This window comes from Panthera leo, chromosome D4 (assembly GCF_018350215.1).
Source record: "Panthera leo isolate Ple1 chromosome D4, P.leo_Ple1_pat1.1, whole genome shotgun sequence".
Lineage (NCBI taxonomy): Eukaryota > Metazoa > Chordata > Mammalia > Carnivora > Felidae > Panthera > Panthera leo.
In genome coordinates this window covers 71212949-71232180 of record NC_056691.1, presented here as the reverse complement: position 1 = coordinate 71232180, position 19232 = coordinate 71212949, and the positions used below count along the sequence as shown (strand labels likewise).

The following is a 19232-nucleotide window of genomic DNA, read 5'->3' as shown; positions in this document are numbered from 1 at the left end:
TCCAGCCCTGCTTCTGCTTGTAGAGGAAAAGAGAGGGATTTAATTCTTCTTTCAGTTCAATCCTGTTATACATTCCTCTTTTTCTCAGGTATATTCTGCCTTTTACTACTTTAATCCCAGGCACATTTTATACTGTCTTAGTATTTAGCTGGCAATTTTTATGACATATAAAGTTGTTATCCAGAATTTTCTTAGTGTAGAATTTTAAATCTGAGGTTAACCTTATGCAAAATTTAGCTCAATCTTATTTCACAGATGATAAAATAATCATGTAAGTTATGTTGTTAAAGGTGGTGTGGCTTTAACGATTCAGTTTTTGAAGGATCCGAGATGGCAGAGGATTTGGTCACATACCATTTGCTAATGCAGCATGTGGGATACGCTAGAGAATATCTGTCAGTTTCACTCTTCTTAACACATCGTGGCTTAAAAAGACAATTTGCGCTTTTTTATGTTTTTATCCTTAGTTTAGTTTTTCTAAGTTGGGAAAAGCAAAGAAGCTGCATGTATCACCAGTTGACTTTGTTAACAGTTGGTGTTCAGAAGTTGGAATGCTGTGAAGTACTATGTGCTTCGTATTTGGTGTAAAAATGTAGGTGTCCAGAAAAAGCAAATGGTTATAGGAGCTAAAGGAAAGAAGGCAGCCTTGCATTTATAGTTAGAATATATTTTTTGTATATTGTATATCCTTTCCAGAAAGGAAAGTTATGAAGTGTAAACATCTCTGGAATTATCTTTAATGGATTAATGCAACCTATATATTTGGCATCTAATCTAATGGTTGGATAGTGAACACGAAGGTGAGAATCTCTGTTCTGATAGGGTTTATAGCCTAGTAGGAGGAAGAGTTAATTGAGCAATTATTAATATACGGTGTGGTAAGTGCTGTTATGGGATAAATATAGGGAATTGTAGTAGAAAACACCTTGCCTAGACTTGGGAATGGTTAGGGAAGTTGAGTAGAAAGAATAACCTTTCAACTGCACAAAGAATGAAAAAAAGGGAGCCAGGTAAAAATAGAGGGAAGATTGTTTGGGGCCAGTGGAAGTCAAGGTGTGGTCCCTGGACCGGCAACGTCAGTATCGCCTGGGGCCCCACTTCACATCTGCTGAATCAGAAATTTTCAGAATATGCCAGTAGTCTGTATTTTAAAATCCCTCCAATCTGCGTTGTCTCCAATCTGATGTAGAAAACCACTGCTCTGAGAAATGGAGATGAGAGAGAGCACAACACATTACACAGAGCTGAAGCAGAGAGTTGGAAGTCATTAATAGTTTGAGTTGAGGTTGGAGGGCAGGTGAGGCCTGATAAGGTGGTTGAAGAGTTTAGATTTTTATCTTAAGTGCACTTGTAAGCCATTGAAGCATTTTCAGTAGGAAAACAGCTTGGTCAACCTTGTCTTTTAGAAAGATCACTAGAGAGGAGATGGGCACTGGGTAGAAAGAACACTTAGTAAGTAATCCCCTGTAGTAATAATGCTGGTGGCCATGAAGATGGAATAAAGTATGCACATTGAGTAGATGCTTAGGAAGGAGAATATACAAGGTTTGGTTATTAAGTGATGAGAATAAGGGGAGAAGGAATTCCCAGGGTTAGCCCTCAGGCCACTGGGGAGATAATGGTTCTCCAGGCTCTGGAATAGAGAAGATGGCAGTAGCAAGTTGGGGATCATGAAGGAAATTATGACTTTGTGTTTTATTTTGAGCACAGACACTGAGTACTGAGTGCCCTATGGGGTAGTTAGTCAGAGATACCAGTAGGCAATTTGATATTTGGCTAGAGCTTAGGAAAAAAGTATATGTTAAATTTGGGAGTATCGCTGGTATATAAGATAATTGAAATCTTGGGGGACATATTAGAAAACTCAGTGAAAATGTGTTGACTGAGTATATAACCAGTGTAGAAAGATCAATGTTGTGCAGAATGTGGGGAACCCTCAGAAATAACTAAGAAGGACCAGCAATAGAGAAGGATCAAAATCCAGGAGAGTATGATGTCATGAAAGCCAAAGAAAGAATTATCTGAAAAGGGCTTTTCAGCCATGTGTCTAATGCTCTGAAGACAAGACTGGTGTTACTTGGGGAAGTTATATGGAACTAAAGAATTTAATGGAGTGGATTTGATGGAGGGGTTGGGGTAGAAGCCCTACTATAGTTAATTGAGATGTTAGTGAGAAATGAAGTAGTTGGCTATGAAGGAGAAAAAGGACCAAAGCTGCAAGGTCAAATGGGGTCATGACAGACCTGTCTCTTTCTCTCTTTCTCTCTTTCTCTCTTTCTCTCTTTCTCTCTTTCTCTCTTTCTCTCTTTCTCTCTTTCTCTCCTTCTCTCTCCTCTCCTCTCCTCTCCTCTCCTCTCCTCTCCTCTCCTCTCCTCTATTTTCCCCTCCCCTCCCCTCCCCTCCCCTCCCCTCCCCTCCCCTGTCCTTCCCTTCCCTTCCCTTCCCTTCCCTTCCCTTCCCTTCCCTTCCCTTCCCTTCCCTTCCCTTCCCTTCCCTCCCCTCCCCTCCCCTTCCCTCCCCTCCCCTCCCCTCCCCTCCCCTCCCCTCCCCTCCCCTCCTCTCCTCTCCTTTCCTTTCCTGGCAGAAACTAAACTTACTTGAATGTAGATAGGAAAGATTAAGGGGAGAGGGAGAGAAGGAGGAGTGAGGGGGAGATACAAGGAGGAGAAAGGAAACAATTTATAGAACAAAGTTCTTGAAATAGTAGGAACACATAACACTTGGATGATAAAAGGTATACTCCTTCCATTGTAACAGAAGGAGAAAGGATGGATTCTTGACTAGGTCTTTTTTTGGTGGGAGAAGGGTGAAGGAGTCCCAGTCTGATGATTTCTGTTTTCCTCCTGTGGCAATTGCTGTGAAAAGAGGGAAGATGGGACTTAAAAGAGAACAGTAGGTGAGCTTAAGTTAGTCACTATGGAGAAAGTAGAGAATAACAGTTAGGGAGAAAAACAGACTTCTTGTGCTACTGAAGTCTCAGATGAGGTTAGACTTACGAATTTATGTCAGAACCAATCTGCCAGATGTGTTGATTTTCTCTAACATTGCTCAGAAGCCTTGCTGTCAGTGTGGAAGTGGCAACCAACTGCACTCATCCAAGACTGGGGTTGCTCCAAGAAATTGTTGTGGAAGTACATCCAGGCAAGTAGATTAAAAGAGAAAGGTCTCTTCTTCCTTCTGAAGTTACACAATTCAAGAAGGGCCGAAAACTGAAGATTTTTTCAAAAGTCACCTAGTGGCAAAGCCTGCTCAGAATGAACTTATGTGAGGCTATTTATAACCTTTATTTATCAAATTTGTATATATTCATGCATTTTACTTTAGAAAATAATGTGTGTGATTATGGAATGATGCTCTAAATTTTGTGTGGATGTTACATCATCTAAGGGTGATCTACTGTGTACCTGTTCTTAAAACCAGACAAATTTTGAATTCTGAAGGCTATCTGACCTCAGAATCTTCAAGAAGGGAATGTGTTCCTGTGTTAGCAATAAAGAGGCTGAAACATACTATGAAATCTAAGCCATATAAAGAAAAAAGGGGAGATGGGGAGGGTAATCCATTAGGGAAAGGTAGGATGCTTAAGGAAATAGATGACTTTGAAGAACTGATGTATTTGGGATCAAATGAGAAAATTGGAAGAATGGGAAGTGTGGTCAGTAATCAAATGTATAATTTATTTCCAAAGGGAGACAGTTCTGAGTGGTCACAAAGTGCAGGGTGTAACCATGGGAATGGGCAGCTGAGTTGTAATGGAATAGAAGGTCATTAGAGATGAGGTCAAGAAACTGAGAGGCAAGAAAATTAGATGAAATAGCCAGAGTACTGGCAAGATTTGGGGTGGAATGGGACACTGCAAGCCAGGTTCTCAGATCTCCAGTGAACGAAACTTTTGGAAGGTACATCAGATACCAAAATGTGTAAGACAAGGTCTTCTTTCCTTTCTTGGACGACAATCTCCTTAAGAAACAGGTGATAAATAACAATACACGTGGTAAGTGTAATGACAGAAACATGATCTAAGAGCTATTAAAGTCTAAATAAGAGGCTTTAAATGTCTGGACAAGTCAGAAGACTAACCATTTAATAAGCATTTCACACTGTTCCAGAATGTTCAGCGTTTGGGAAACATTTATGCGCAACCTGTAGATATTCAGTGGAACATTTGGTCAAAGATGGTGGTTGAAACTGTCGTATTTGCTAAGTCATTTATTAAACGTACAAGATAACAAAAAAGGATGTGAGCTGTCTTAAATAATTTCTGATTCTAGGAGTCTCGGAAAAACTGAAGGCTTCAGGCAAAGTGATTTATTCTTTTTGATGTGTAGTTTTCTCATGTCTCCTTTAGGCTACTTTATCTAATTTTGTTTCAGTAGTTTTATTGACTACCTATATTCTGTTATAAACTTGTTCAGTCCTTTTTTTGGATTCAAGTGAGTATAATTAATAAATGAATATATTCTAATTGATGTTGCAAAATAAGAAAAGACCCAATAAAACATGATCACTTCACATTTTAGAAAAACCTGAAGCACGCTTCACTTTTTGTAGAGCAGTGTCAAAATGTCAACTGCTCTTTGGAGGTTACATCAGGTAACATGTTTCTTATGTGCTCCAAAAAGAAAAACGTCCTCCAACGTCATAGATTGGTTGACAAATGCTATTCTGGGGATAGGGAGTCATGGGGGTAGACAGTGCTGACCACAGGAATGTCGAACAGCAAATGCTGGCTTTGGGCTAAGAAGCTTTGATGCAGAGTGACCTCTTTGAAATGTTGGTGCTGATGGTCTTTGTGGGGACTTGCATTACAAAATGTTTGTTACAGATGGAACATACAATGTGAGAACAGAAATGAAGAATAATAGGGCAATAATACCCTATCTGTAAACCAACTATGTTTATAGATTCCCTAAATAACAGGTCAAAATAGGTTTCACTATGGTAAATATTCCAATTGCAATTCTCTGCAAAGTTTTCATCTGTCTCATGTATTTTAAGCAAGATTTCTGGGCCATGCGGCTTTTCTAGTAGACTTCAATGACATACAGCCACCAAGCACAGACCTTGTCATTTTTTTAACTCCAACTGTCTTTAATCTTGAGGGCAGTAATACAGTGAAAAGCCTTGGGGTTTCAACATAATAATAGAATGTTATGCAGGGTCAGATTTTCAAATTCTTTGCTTTTTTTTTTTTTTTTTTTTTTTGCCACATTTACCATACTATACGTCTTTAAATTTGGATCTGTGGTTTCTTCTTTCTTTCTTTTTCATCTTTTTTCCCCTTCTCTTTTAGTTCACAGCCATGAATGAACCACAGTGCTTCTACAATGAGTCCATTGCCTTCTTTTATAACCGGAGTGGAAAGTATCTTGCCACAGAATGGAACACAGTCAGCAAGCTGGTGATGGGACTTGGAATCACTGTTTGTATCTTCATAATGTTGGCCAACCTACTGGTCATGGTAGCAATCTATGTCAACCGCCGCTTCCATTTTCCTATTTATTACTTAATGGCTAATCTGGCTGCTGCAGACTTCTTTGCTGGGTTGGCTTACTTCTACCTAATGTTCAACACGGGACCCAATACTCGGAGACTGACTGTCAGCACGTGGCTTCTCCGCCAGGGCCTAATTGACACCAGCCTGACAGCGTCCGTGGCCAACTTACTGGCTATCGCAATTGAGAGGCACATTACGGTTTTCCGCATGCAGCTCCACACACGGATGAGCAACCGGCGGGTAGTGGTGGTGATTGTGGTCATCTGGACTATGGCCATCGTTATGGGCGCTATACCCAGTGTGGGCTGGAACTGCATCTGTGACATTGAGAATTGTTCCAACATGGCGCCCCTCTACAGTGACTCTTACTTAGTCTTCTGGGCCATTTTCAACTTGGTGACCTTTGTCGTAATGGTGGTTCTCTATGCTCATATCTTTGGTTATGTTCGCCAGAGGACTATGAGAATGTCTCGGCATAGTTCTGGACCCCGGCGGAATCGGGATACCATGATGAGTCTTCTGAAGACTGTCGTCATTGTGCTTGGTAAGTTTTGTCTCGACTGTTAAACTTACTGTGTGGATTTTCAGTGTCTTAACATACACCATATTAATTTAGGATAATGGTAGACAACAAATGAGCATCACCAGGTGTGTGTGTATATTCAGGAATTACAAGGGGATGAGGCCCTTTATAGCAAATGTCTGTGGTGAAGTCAGCACACAAGTCTTTTTATAATTACAGAATTGGTGTTAGGGAAATGTCTCAGTGGTGTGCTAAATGATGATGATGTGAAAGGGGCCATGAGTGAGTTTCGCTATCAAATATTGAAAATACCAGCTTTCAAAAGGTTTCCATACAGCCCAAATTATGTTACTTTTGCCTTGTGGTCTTTTAATTATAGGTTTTCAGATAGAAAGTGCTTTTATGTAATATGCATATGCTTTCATGTGTAGTCATTTTTATGAGGCCATTTCTAAATAAGTTATCTTTCACATTCTGTAGTTGTTGCTACATACATGGAGGTAAACGTATCAAGGTTTTATATAGGTTTGCTGCACAAAATGGATTGGAATTAATAGCATTCTATGACCATCTTTGTAAAAACTTATGTTTTATTCATTGATTTTGTTTTTAGTGGTGGAAATTAATTCATATTTCAAGGTGAAGAGCAAGATTTTATTCTTTTATATACACTCAGATAACTTTTGCCTTTATTGTTTTTCTTAGATTTAAACTCATGGTAATGATCAGAGGAGTGTGTTTATTCATTTCTGTACTCAGAAAATAGTTCTGAGCACCTAATAAGTTCCAGGCCATGTGCTGACCCTTGGCACTGTACCCAAGAAGTGGACAGGCATAGGAAATTTCTTCTTCTTCTTTTTTTTTAATGTTTATTTATTTATTTTTGAGAGAGAGAGAGAGAGAGAGTGCATGCGCACAAGCATGCACAAGCGGGGGAGGGGCAGAGTGAGAAGGAGACACAGAATCCAAAGAAGGCTCCAGGCTCTGAGCTGTCAGTGCAGAGCCTGATGTGGGGCTTGAATCCATGAACTGTGAGATCATGACCTGAGCCAACGTGAGACACTTAACTAAGCCACCCGGGTGCCCCCAGAACATTTCTTTTTTTTTTTTTTTAATGTTTATTTATTTTTGAGAGAGAGACAGAGAAAGACAGAGCGTGAGCACAAGAGTGGCAGAGAAAGAGGGAGACACAGAATCCAAAGCAGGCTCCAGGCTCTGAGCTGTCAGCACAGAGCCTGAGGTGGGGCTTGAACCCACAAACTATGAGATCATGACCTGAGTTGAAGTCAGACCCTTAACTGACTGAGCCCCCGAGGCAGGCGCCCCTCAGAACATTTCTTTTTAAGCTTAGAGTACCTGTTTTAAAAGTTCACCCAGTGAGAATTTGTTTAAATAATTACCCTATTGAATTACATTTTCTCCATAGACTACATTCAAGCGAATGTGTGATCACAATTTGAAAACCTTTTTAAAAATCTTCAGCATTTCACCTTTTCCCACGGAAATTCAGTGGAAAGTTCCTCTAATGCTCTTGCTTCAATTTGTAAAGCAGATTGAATGAATGTAACTTGGGATTGTGTGGCTTCTCTGAAACTCTGGGAGTTCTATTAATTTTAGTCACTGGAAAGAGGGCCCTAATTATGGCTAAATAAACTAGCATTCTGGTCGATGAACTAGTTCCATCTATTTTGGTGAAAGTGAACGCACCAAGGAGATCATATCTGAGTATCCTGCTTGTGACCCTTTGGTAGACCGGTAAGAACAGAAACAAAACCTTGACATTGCTGACACAATGCCCTGCAGACATGCCCTGTTTTAGTTTACCGTGGATGTTATTTTTGTGTGAAATTAAATAACATGAGATATTTTACTTCTGTCTTGATCAAATATTTATTTACTGATGTTCTGCATGTTGGCTGAAACTTCTCATGTGGGTGTACTTTTTCTATTATTATCTCAAGTGCTGCTTATAGGTCATAGAACCGCCGGTAACAAATGACCGCTGAACTTGGACTATGAACCTGCCAAGTTGTGTTTTAATTTTGCCCTTTGTATAATGCCTTGCCCATTCTGGTATGTAGTAAGCTTTAATGATTCATATAGAATTAACTTTTATGCCTCATTGGATTATTTTACAGGTTAAACGAGAGGTTTTTTTTTTGAGAGTTTATGGGGCAACAATTTCAGTGTAGATCTGCCCTAAGTGCCCCTTCTGCCCCACCATGCCAACCCCAAACATGAAAATAACAGAAATAATGTTGCCCTCTGAGGTTTAAACTAGTAGCTTCTACAAAGCTTGAATATGTGTAACTACCTCTGAAATAAATAGCATTATTTCTATAGGTGCATGATGGAAGAAATTTTAGAACATGGAAAACTCCAGGATGATAGCTGAAGAAATTTGGTGAAGCAAGACGTGTATGTGACTGTAATACAGGAAGGAGAAATTAAATAAATGGACTGTAGCCCTTTTGAGAAAAGCAGCGAGAATGAGAGAATGGGTGAGCTGTAGGGGATGGGTGGTTGCAAAGCTTAGAATAGAGAATTCACAGTCCTAAACAGTCAGATGTTTGCCAGGTGACGCCTGATACCATTCATACAATGTATTCCTCTGCTTGAATCCTGTGTAGTCATAACTATTTACATGGAAGGCATGGCTTGGTCTTCTAGACAGATCTAGTCTATTGGAAACTCTTCTCTTCGTGAATTAGCTTATCGACAGTCAGGCTTTGTGGGTGCACATTTGGTTTTTAACATCTGCCCTTTCTGCCAGATTGCCAGCATTGTGATGGGGTTGTAATGATGTGTTGTCCGTTTCCTCCACATTACCTGTCCTAGTATCCGGCACAAAGGAGGTGCTTATTAAGGTGCGGATGAATGAATGAATGAATGTGGTACCAAACCAAGTTGTCGAACCTTCAGAACTGAGGACCAGAGAAGGTCAAGGGGGCTTCACTAAGTTAATGCCACTGTATTCAGCTGTGTGGCAGAAGCCAGACCTAGCTACAATCCTGTCCCGTGCCTTCAAATCAAATACCGCAGCCTGGGAAGTGACTGGCCACAGTGGATGCTTAATAAAAAATGTGTTTATTTTACTTGCATTTACTGTGGAGATGATTAAGGTTTAATGACCTGTGTTAAAAACCTTCAGTTTCCATTTCACCATGTCAGAATGACCTCTGGGTTTCAGACCCGTTCAGTTTCCATGATCAACAGAAGGATGTGTTGGTCAGTAAGTCAGACTCTTAGGAGTCAACATAAAATAAAGATCTCTTTGAGATTTATCATAGCAATACCAGTAGCAATTTTTAAGCACCAGATTGCATATAAACGATTTTTTTAAATTTTTTTTTTAACTTTTATTTATTTTATTGAGACAGAGAGAGACAGAGCATGAACAGGGGAGGGTCAGAGAGAAAGGGAGACACAGAATCCAAAACAGGCTCCGGGCTCTGAGCTGTCGGCATAGAGCCCGATGCGGGGCTCGAACTCACAAACCGTGAGATCATGACCTGAGCCGAAGTCGGACGCTCAACCGACTGAGCCACCCAGGCGCCCCCATATAAACTATTTTGAATGAGTACTGGATCTTAACATTTTTATTTGTCAAATACTTATATACCATTAATCATGTACCCAGCACTAGTCTACCTTAGAAATTAGTATTTGTAAAAAAAAAAAAACCAAAAACAAAAAAAACCCCAAAAAACCCTGCTGACTCTAAGTACAAGTAAGTATATGTTATATTCCAGAGGTAAAAACTGAGGTACAGAGAAGTTAGGTAATTTGCCCAAGGTCACACAGCTAGTTAAGGACAGGAGCTGGAATACATTTCAGACACTCTGGTTCCAGAGCCTGTGTGTGTGTGTGTGTGTGTGTGTGTGTGTGTGTGTGTGTGTGTGTGTGTGTTTACCTCCATACCATCCTGCCTCTCTATAATAAAAACAACTACCAGCACATGCTGTATTTTGTTATAAAGTTCCAACAGCACTGTGCTATTTAATTGAAACATTGTGATCCTGTTTGTTGCCATTGATACTTCCTAGCTATTTGTGTCTTCTTTCCTGAGGAGAAGAAAGCTTTAAGGGAACATTCCTTTCCTCCTTTTGCTTCCTCTAATGATGCTCATGGCTGTCATTTCATTAGATCCTTTCCACTGCTTGGCGTTGGCGTATCGGTAACTGACTGCTTCTGATTGAGGAAGTGTTTTGCTCAGGGTGTCGTTAACTTAAGGGTTCACAGTCCCAGTAAGAAGTCATGTAATCCTTCCCCAGCCTTGAATTCTCCCTACTTGACATTTTACCAAGAATTCCTTTTCAGTGTGTTCCACAGTTGAATCAGACTGGCAGTCAAGAAGTTCTACCTTATTTGACCACAGTCTATCTCGAGTTATAAGTCCTTGCCTTTCTTGCTGTATTCCTTGTGTGGACACTTGTGTGGGGGATAAGAAGAAAAGCGAAGAACCAGGATTTGGAAGGAGAATAGTGGTTGTTGTGTGGAGGTTTTTGCATCTTAGTCCTGGGACAGGGTAAGGGACCAAATAGAAATATATATAAATCCAGGTGGGGCTTGTCTCTTTGGGGAAGAAGAAGGAGCCCAGGTTTTCCTAGTTGGATCAATTCTGGCTGGAAATGATCACCACTGAAGCCAAATTACTACTCACTACCCGTGTCCACCGTGCCAGGGTCAGTGCTTGCACTGCTCTCCATCCACCTTTTAGAAAGTTGTATTTCCCCCGTTTTATACCGAGGGAACTGAGTTAGGATGGGGCAAATAACTTGCTCAAGGTCATTCATTTTATAAGTGGCAGAAGTGGAACTGAGCTGTAAGGTTGTTGTAGACCATGACCCATGACCCACAGGACACGGGCCCTCCACATATCGCATAAGAAGCTGTTCCTGGTGGTAATAATGGTGGTGGGCAGATGAGTTTAAGCCCATTGTTTTTTGCCCGCTCCGATGGAAGACAATGTAGCCAATATCCTGTTAGCAAATCTTTATGTACTTCTCAATTTAATGCAACAGACATGTTGAGTGCTAATAATGTGGTAAGGGATAAACAGACAAATATGGTAAGCACTGTCTTTACAGAGCTTCGGGTGGAGTAGAGGACATAAAAAGCCGTGAAACATTGGGGTCCATGTGCTGGGAGAGGTCTGGGCAGAGTATCCCAGGTGACCTCCTGGAGGAGGCAATACCGAGCTGAGGTGTTGATGCATGTGGGGGAGCCTGCCATTCTGTAGGATGGGGGTGGAGGGGAAGCTGAGCAGTAGCGGGAGCAAAGCTCCTCACCTTGAACCGAAGTAGTCAGGTGTGATTAGCATACGGTGGGTGTGCTAGATGGAGTTTGGCCTGCAGAGTCAAAGCCTTCGTAACATACTAAGGCATCGAGGCTTCTGCCTGTAGGTGATCTGAGTTGGCGAGATTCACCAAGATTAAGAAGGCCAGTTCCTTACAGGGATAACCATATAATTTATTGTCCAAACTGAGATGCTTTTGGTAGTGAAAACAGGCACTAACTAGTTGGGACACAGGGACAACAGGCCTAAACCAAGTCTGGTCAATGCCAGATGTGTGTCAGTCTGCTTCATAGTTCTACTTTTTATCTGTTTATATTCTTTCTACATTTTCCTTTGGCTTTTTAAAATGCAGATTTCAATGCTGGATTTAATTCACTGCATAGATGGTAAAGAAGAACTTCTGTTTTTTGTGTTTTTTTTTTTAAAGCAAGAATCTGTCCGGATTAGAATTTTAGAGCTGAAAGAGTCCTTGTAAATTACAAATAGTAAAAAACAGAACAAAACAAGCCCTACACTATCCGACTCCCTAATCTTACAAAAAACGAGACTGAGGCTCCCAAGTTAATTGAGAAATTTAGATCTGAGTTATCTGGTGGCCCAAACCAAGATCGAGGTTTGCCGACTTCCAGAAAGGTTCTATGCTTATTGCATATGCCTCCGTCTTGTTCAGTTGTCTTTATATTTTCTGTCATTTCCTTTCTTGTGAGCATCAGCATGTATTTATGTGGCTAGTGTTAGCATTGTGGCCATAAAGATACCTAGCACTCACAGAAAGGGTCCCCTTGAATCTGGCCTCATTATAACCACCTGGTAATCTCTCTAATGAAACTTTTGACAAAGTCACTGAAAACTGAATTACATGCACAGTATGTAGTCTTTACACATGTTAGCATCCTGTCAGCTTTCTTAATAATAGCAATTGTATTGATTTTTCATTTATCTTGGTTTTTATCAAGTTTTGTTTTTAACCTGTAGTGTGTGTGTGTGTGTGTGTGTGTGTGTGTGTGTGTGTGTGTTCCCACTTAATATTCATTGCGGTGGATGTCTCTGGGATCTACTCCTGACTCTGCCATTAAACCATCTAGGTAATTCTGGGCAACTTACTTTCTCTGTGCATTAATTTCTCTGTACCTTCATCTATAGGATTAAGTTGGCCAATTTGATTTCCAAGATTATTTACAGTTTTATATATTGACCTATAAATAAAACGATAAGGACATAATTACTGTGGATCAAGCATGTAGCGTTTTCTAGTAGAAAACACAGAAATAGAATTTAAATAATAGCAAGGGATTATGATTTTTCTTCATATCAGCCTCTTTAATAGTTAGCTTCAGACGTATATTCCCCATTTAAAGGAGTGGCACATTTATGGAAAATAATCTCAAATGGATTGATTTTGCTTTACTCTCCCATAGAGCACTCTGTGACAGGAAGAGAAGGCTTCCCAGCTGATCCCGTTGCTGGAGGAAAGGAGTGGATACAAGAGACTCTTATTCCTTGGCCGCTGGTGACCAGCTGCACATCCTGTTGCTCTGTAGGGGAACCAGAGCTGCCCCAAGTCTCCTCAGATCCCTGTGGCATCCCTGTTAAGACCTCTTTGAGGAAGAACCTAAGAGAATGTTCATGAGAGCCCTGATTGTCTGGCCAGCCGTGAGGCTGGCTTGGCATCGTGGGTGTGGTCAGGAGGGACACCCTACAGAAGCCCCACAGTGCTGCCCAGACCCCAAATCCTGGGCCCTGGTCAGAAGCGAAAACAACTTTCAAATACCAGTTCTTTATACCCTTTTGTTGCCCAACTCCATTCAAATATTTTTACTCCGAAGAAACCTTTAAACAGAAACAAAAAACAAAAATACCACATGAACCTAACAGAGTTCCTTTTGAGGTGCGGACAGAGTGGCCAGAACATGAAGCTCTTTCTTATTTTAGGTCTGATTCAGACTTTGTATACCTGAGGCTCCTGTAAATCCCCAGATGAATGCTGCACAGACATTTGTCCCTTTCATTAAGGATCTTAGAAGATGCAAGGATTCCTTGAACTGTGTGTGGTGACCATGGGGAATTGCTGTTACTTAGGGTTTGACAGTTTAGATCTGGAAGAAGATAGGCCAGAGTTTAGAATTCACGTTCTGACTCCTCTTTTAATAGTTTCATAACAATGAGTCAATGATTTCACCTCTCAGTTTCAGAATTAATAAAAGGATCGTAGGGCCTTTATCAAGTGATGGTGAGCACTGGATGAGCTGACTCATGTGAAGCTCACGTCGTGGCCCAGGGTCTGGCTCATGTAAAACGCTGACTAGGTGGTAGCTAATATCATCATTACTATTAGGTCTTGTCTGCACATGTACCCTCCCCTTTTGTCTCTTTCTTTCTGTCATACCCACCCTACCAGCATAGATACAATGGTAAAATTTGGTGGTTGAGCTAGTGTTTCCTGTTCATGACATGGTGTAAAAGTCGTACTGTGTTTTAGCAGCTGCCGGCTCCAATAATAGGCTGTACCTTTTATTCGCAGTGGCCTTTGCTTTTCCAAAGATACATCTGTGTTGTAGAATTGCCTCCATCTTCCTTCTTGAGCCTCAGCCCTGTGTATTGAAAGTCCTGTTCGCATCATTAGTAATGGCAAGTTTGACCTGATAACTCTCTGAAGATGATTAAACGGCATTAACCATTAAAATGAATTTTTAAATGGAACAGGCCACTTTGTCAGTATCTATTAGAAAGGGTCATCAGTTCCTTCAGATGGACCTTCTGTGCTTAGGGTACAGCTGGTAGCCCAGCCACCATTTAGGGCACCATTCTGTTTGCTTTTGGCCTGCAATGAAGGACCAAGTCTGGCATAAATGGAAGAATGGCCAGGGGATGGGGTCATGACATCTTATTGCTGTTCCCCAGTCATCTCCAGCTTTAGAGAGTGACCAGCTATGATTCCTTTAGTGGGGGCCACCATCACTGTTTGCCTGGAAAGAAAAGGATAAAGGGTATTTGGCTACTTTCCTAATCTCTTAACATCTACTTCACCAATCTCCTTGGAATATCATTATGGACATTCCATGATGGCAGGACTATATCTTATTTGCCAGCACCTAGAACAGGGCCTAGAATTTAGCAAACTCTAGATATTTGTTGAATGAGTAAGTGAAATGTACCTTTTATTCCAGATAGAATTTTACCAGCTTCCCTGATAATAATAGAAATATACCTGTATACCTTAAAATCCAGTGTAATTTAATACTGAGTCTCATTCAAAGTAGCATTTATTATAAGGTAATTATAATAAGGCAGTTCCACATCCTGCCTGTCAAGGACATTTTTTTAGGCCAAGTTTCAGCGTGAGCTTATTAATAATAGTTTATTTTGTCAGCAAACATGTATTGAGTGTCCTCTGTTAAGGAGTAGGGATGCAAAGATCAGTGAAGATATGGACCCTATTCTCAAGGAGTTCTCATTTTAGTAGATCATGATAGATCATTTAAATAAATACAATAAAGTATTATAAATAAAATAAGCAAGGTGCTATAGGAATGCTGTCTTCTGATTGGGCAATGTCAGGAAAGACTTCATGATGGTGATTAGGAATTCTGTCTTAGATAATGTGTAGGAATTTGCCATGTGAACCCAGGCAAAGAAATAATTTCTATTAGATATTGTTGGTACCCTGTTGGATTAAATATTCAGTCACCTCCTTATATATTGCGATTAATATGTCACTTAGATATGACAATAACCCCTGTTAGGTGTGCAAATCTCCTGGGGGTGGGAAGGAAATCTTGCATAATTTTAAGACAATATTGTGCTTATCATTTTTTGCCTACATTTTGCACTGGTACAATACATTCTTTTTCTTTTTTTTTTAATTGACTGCAGTTAGCAGTTTCTCATTGAATTGGTTGTAAAGGAAATGAGTTTAACTGATTAACTATAAGGAAAGGGATGAATTTCTATATGTGCAAATTAACATCCTATGGGAAGTAAGAAGGGCTCTGTAGTGACATGTATATTTCAGGACCTGAAAGATTATTGCCAGGAAATGTTGACACCTACCACTTACAATAAACACACATGTGTGCATGGGAATTACCAAATTTAGCAAATAAAAATAATTGTACAGGACATACTAACAAAAGTACTCATTGTTTATCTGAAATTCCAGTTGAACTGGGCATCATATATTTTATCCGGCAACCCCAGCACACATCAGCGGTGGGTGGGAAATAAAGCATTTTAGATGCCTGTCAACTCTCTCTACATAGATTTTTCTCTTTGTCTTACATGTTTCCATAATATCTTGGCGATCAATTTAAGTTTACAAAGGGTTCCACTGATTCAATATTTCTGAGTTTTATTTTGAGTTGTCTAGAAATGGACATATCTGGCTTATAGAATCTTATATTTATTTCTCAGAATTTATGTATGCTTATGAACAGGCAAAGTGGTATATACATCCAGTTCAAAACTGGATCATTCTCTCCTTTTACATATGGTTTGTCACGCTCTTTGAAAAAAGTATTTTAACAAAGTTTGTTTTTCCGTGTAAACAAAAGTGTTTTTTTTCTCTTGTGTTTGTACCTTTGATATTTTTTCCTTTGAGGTCTAAATTACAGCCTTATGCCTCCAAGAAGCTACTTTTTATTCATGTATTTTAGCGAAGATGATAGTGTCTAGACTGAGTGCGGTCATGGCTTTACTTAAACCCTGGCAGGTCTCCTCCGCCAATAGAGGAGTCATTGTGATGATCCAAAGCAAATAAGAAGTTCTAATAGGGTGACACAGCAATAACAGGGTCTTTTTGAAGAAGTGGGATTTAATCTGGCATCGGGAGACTGGAAATTCATGGCTTCACCTATTCATCCTGCCCAAGCAGACCTCTGTTGACACAAAGGACGCTGCATTTTAAGTAGGGTTTTCCATGAGTTCATTCTAAATGGGTATTTCTGCACTTCAGAAAAGCTTCTCTTCATGCTACAGGCGTGAATTCATTCGCTCGAGTTATTTTCCTTTCTTTTGGGAGAGGGAAGATACACTTAGGAGCCCAGCCTTACAGGACCTGCCCAGGAAACTGATGAAGTGAAAAGTTGACAGGCTTTCGCTGCAGCCAGCAAGTGATTCACCATATTATGCTGGAGGGATTTGCTTTGCTAACCTTGCTGAGCACGTGGTGCCCTGGAACGCTCTTTTGTATATTGCTATCCCCACCACCCCTCCCCCTTGCCCAAAAGGAAAAGCCAGACCATAAATTGAGGAGCTGGAATCAGCGAGTGAACAAAAACAGAAGTTTGTATTTTGGACATCCTACAAAGTACATATGTAATGATCAAATACACAGAACTTGTAGAGATTAGAAACACTAGCTTTATTTAATTTGGCAAATGCTAAAGTCTTGGTGGGCCTAGGGGGCAAGAAAAGATGTTTTCATAAAAAGACATTTCCAAGGTACCATGCATATAGTCTAGCATATTTGCAAGTACCACTACATAACAGTTTATTTAAAATGCAAGAGGATGCTGTGGGAACTAAATTGGAGGAGTACATCTAACAGTAGTGTAGATTATTACATTGCTGGGCAAAGATGATAAGACTGCTATAATTCTATAATGGAATTTCTTAACATTGTAGCCTAATCTGATTTGGTCCTGTCACTTTTCAAGTGAGAAATTTGTCGCTAACGCCTACATAAATTTAAAAGACATTAGGAGCAGGAACAGAAAAAATTAGAAACAGAATTAGAAAATACATCATTTAGGGTGCCTGTGTGGCTCAGTCAGTTAATCGTCTGACTTCTGCTCAGGTCATGATCTCACAGTTTGTGGGTTCAAGCTGTGCTGACAGCTCGGAGCCTGGAGCCTGCTTCAGATTCTGTGTCTCGCTTGCTCTCTCCCCCTCCCCTGCTCATGCTCTGTCAGTCTCTCAAAAATCAATAAACATTAAAAAAATACATTTGTATGTTGATCTGTCTATATAATACTTTACGTAGTAAGTGATCTATTACAATATGTTACATATCCAATGTGTTGTGCCTCAGCAATCAGACTTACAGCTTTACTGATAGCGTTGCATGTAACTGTATTACTCAGTAATTTATTGAGGTTATGAGATATTTTGACCCATTGTTTTATGTAGAACTCAAAAAAATTTTTGTACTGTCTTTATAGATATTTAAATCAGAATTAGAGTAACATTTAACTTTTGTTGAGAAGGTATTTTCTGGAGTATACATTACTAATCTATTTTTTTTTAAAATTTTTTTTTTTAACATTTATTTTATTTTTGAGACAGAGAGAGAGCATGAATGGGGTAGGGTCAGAGAGAGGGAGACACAGAATCTGAAACAGGCTCCAGGCTCTGAGCTGTCAGCACAGAGCCCGACGCGGGGCTCGAACTCCCAGACCACGAGATCATGACCTGAGCCGAAGTCGGACGCTTAACCGACCAAGCCACCCAGGCGCCCCTATTACTAATCTATTTTAATTCTTTCAATGATGTAATATTTGTCAGAGTTAAGACATTTCTAGTTTGCTATATTTTTGTTCAGATTTAATGTAACTGAAATTTTCATGAGAATCAAATATGTTTGTATAGATTGTAAAATGAATTTATCAGGTTTTTTTTTGGAACATCTCAGATTGTAACAAATGTCTGCCATTGTGAGTTTTCATTTTTCCTCTCATGTTGACTTTACCTTGGCCTTACTTTATAGCTAAATTTTATCAAAAGTATTTGATTCGGAGGGGTTAATTAGTAATAAGTGTTATTAGGGTTTGGGTTTAATTTTATTTTTAATCAGGCTTTTCTACCAATTTTAACTTTTCCTGAGTCAGAATTTATGGTTTTGTTTAAAAAAAAAAAAAAGATGGTTAACATTTGAGAGCTTATTAGTCATCAAAACTCATTAAATCCTACTGCTTAGCCCCAAATATACATAATATAAAAATTTCAAGCATGAATCTTAATCTCTCTGAACTTCAATTCCCTCATCTGGCAAATATGGATAATATATTTTTGTGAAGATCATATATGATAATGATTGTGAAAACTCTTTTTTATAGGGGCTGTCACATAAATGTAAGTGATGAATGTTTTTGCAGCTGCTGCTGATAGAGCAGCGAGCAAAAAAAAGTTTGGAATGCTAGGCAAGAAATGTGATGTCGTGTGGTTGCAAAGGCGTTAACTATATTCTGACTTCGAATTTGCCACTTACTTTGGGCAGTCCACTTAACCTTTATGATAGTTTCCTCATCTGTACCCTGAAGGGCTTCGCTATGTCAGTGTCTCTCCACGTGTGGTCCAAGGACCACCCACGTGTGAATCACGTGGGATGCTGTGGAACAGGCTGATGGCTGGGCCCCAGCCTAGACCTACTGAGGCAGAATCCCTGTGGTGGCATCCAGGCATCCAGTTTAGTTACACAGACCTGGCATTAAACCTGTCCTTGCTCATCTCCAAAATCTATTTTCCACCTTTCCTACTAAAATGGACACGTTATGGGTACCACTTACACATGCGTTAGGACTGGCGATTACCCCCACACTTGTGTATTTGTACACTTGCTTTGTGAAAGATAGAATGAGACGAAGGTAAAGGGAGTTGGAGTTAGGGAGAAAACGTATTACTAAGATAAGATTCTTGGCCCTTGAAAAGTTTAAAGAAAATTGTTATTTTTGCACTAAGTAGACTGTATTCTCAAAATACGTGGAATAACCACACTAATTATTGTCACCCAAGGAAAATATGCCACCTTTAATTTAATGACTGAAAATGCATTTTAATGGCTTATTATGAAAATCCCTTGAGAAATCATGGCACATTGAAGATTTTTTCAGGTAGGCATGTAATTTTCTATTCTAAGGAAAAACTTTTTTTCTCCCCAAAAGAGGAGGTAAGGCAACCATGTTTGTTTTTTTTGGTGG

General features: G+C 39.8%; 1 protein-coding gene across 1 annotated transcript in view; it reads left to right on the top strand.

The window, feature by feature from the left end:
• The window catches only part of LPAR1 (lysophosphatidic acid receptor 1), a 358989-nt gene that overhangs the window by 296395 nt on the left and 43362 nt on the right, over positions 1–19232 (top strand). Inside the window, exon 14 of the mRNA XM_042912683.1 lies at positions 5294–6041. Within this exon, the coding sequence (XP_042768617.1) occupies positions 5294–6041 (748 nt within the window). The remainder of the gene's footprint in view (positions 1–5293; positions 6042–19232) is intronic.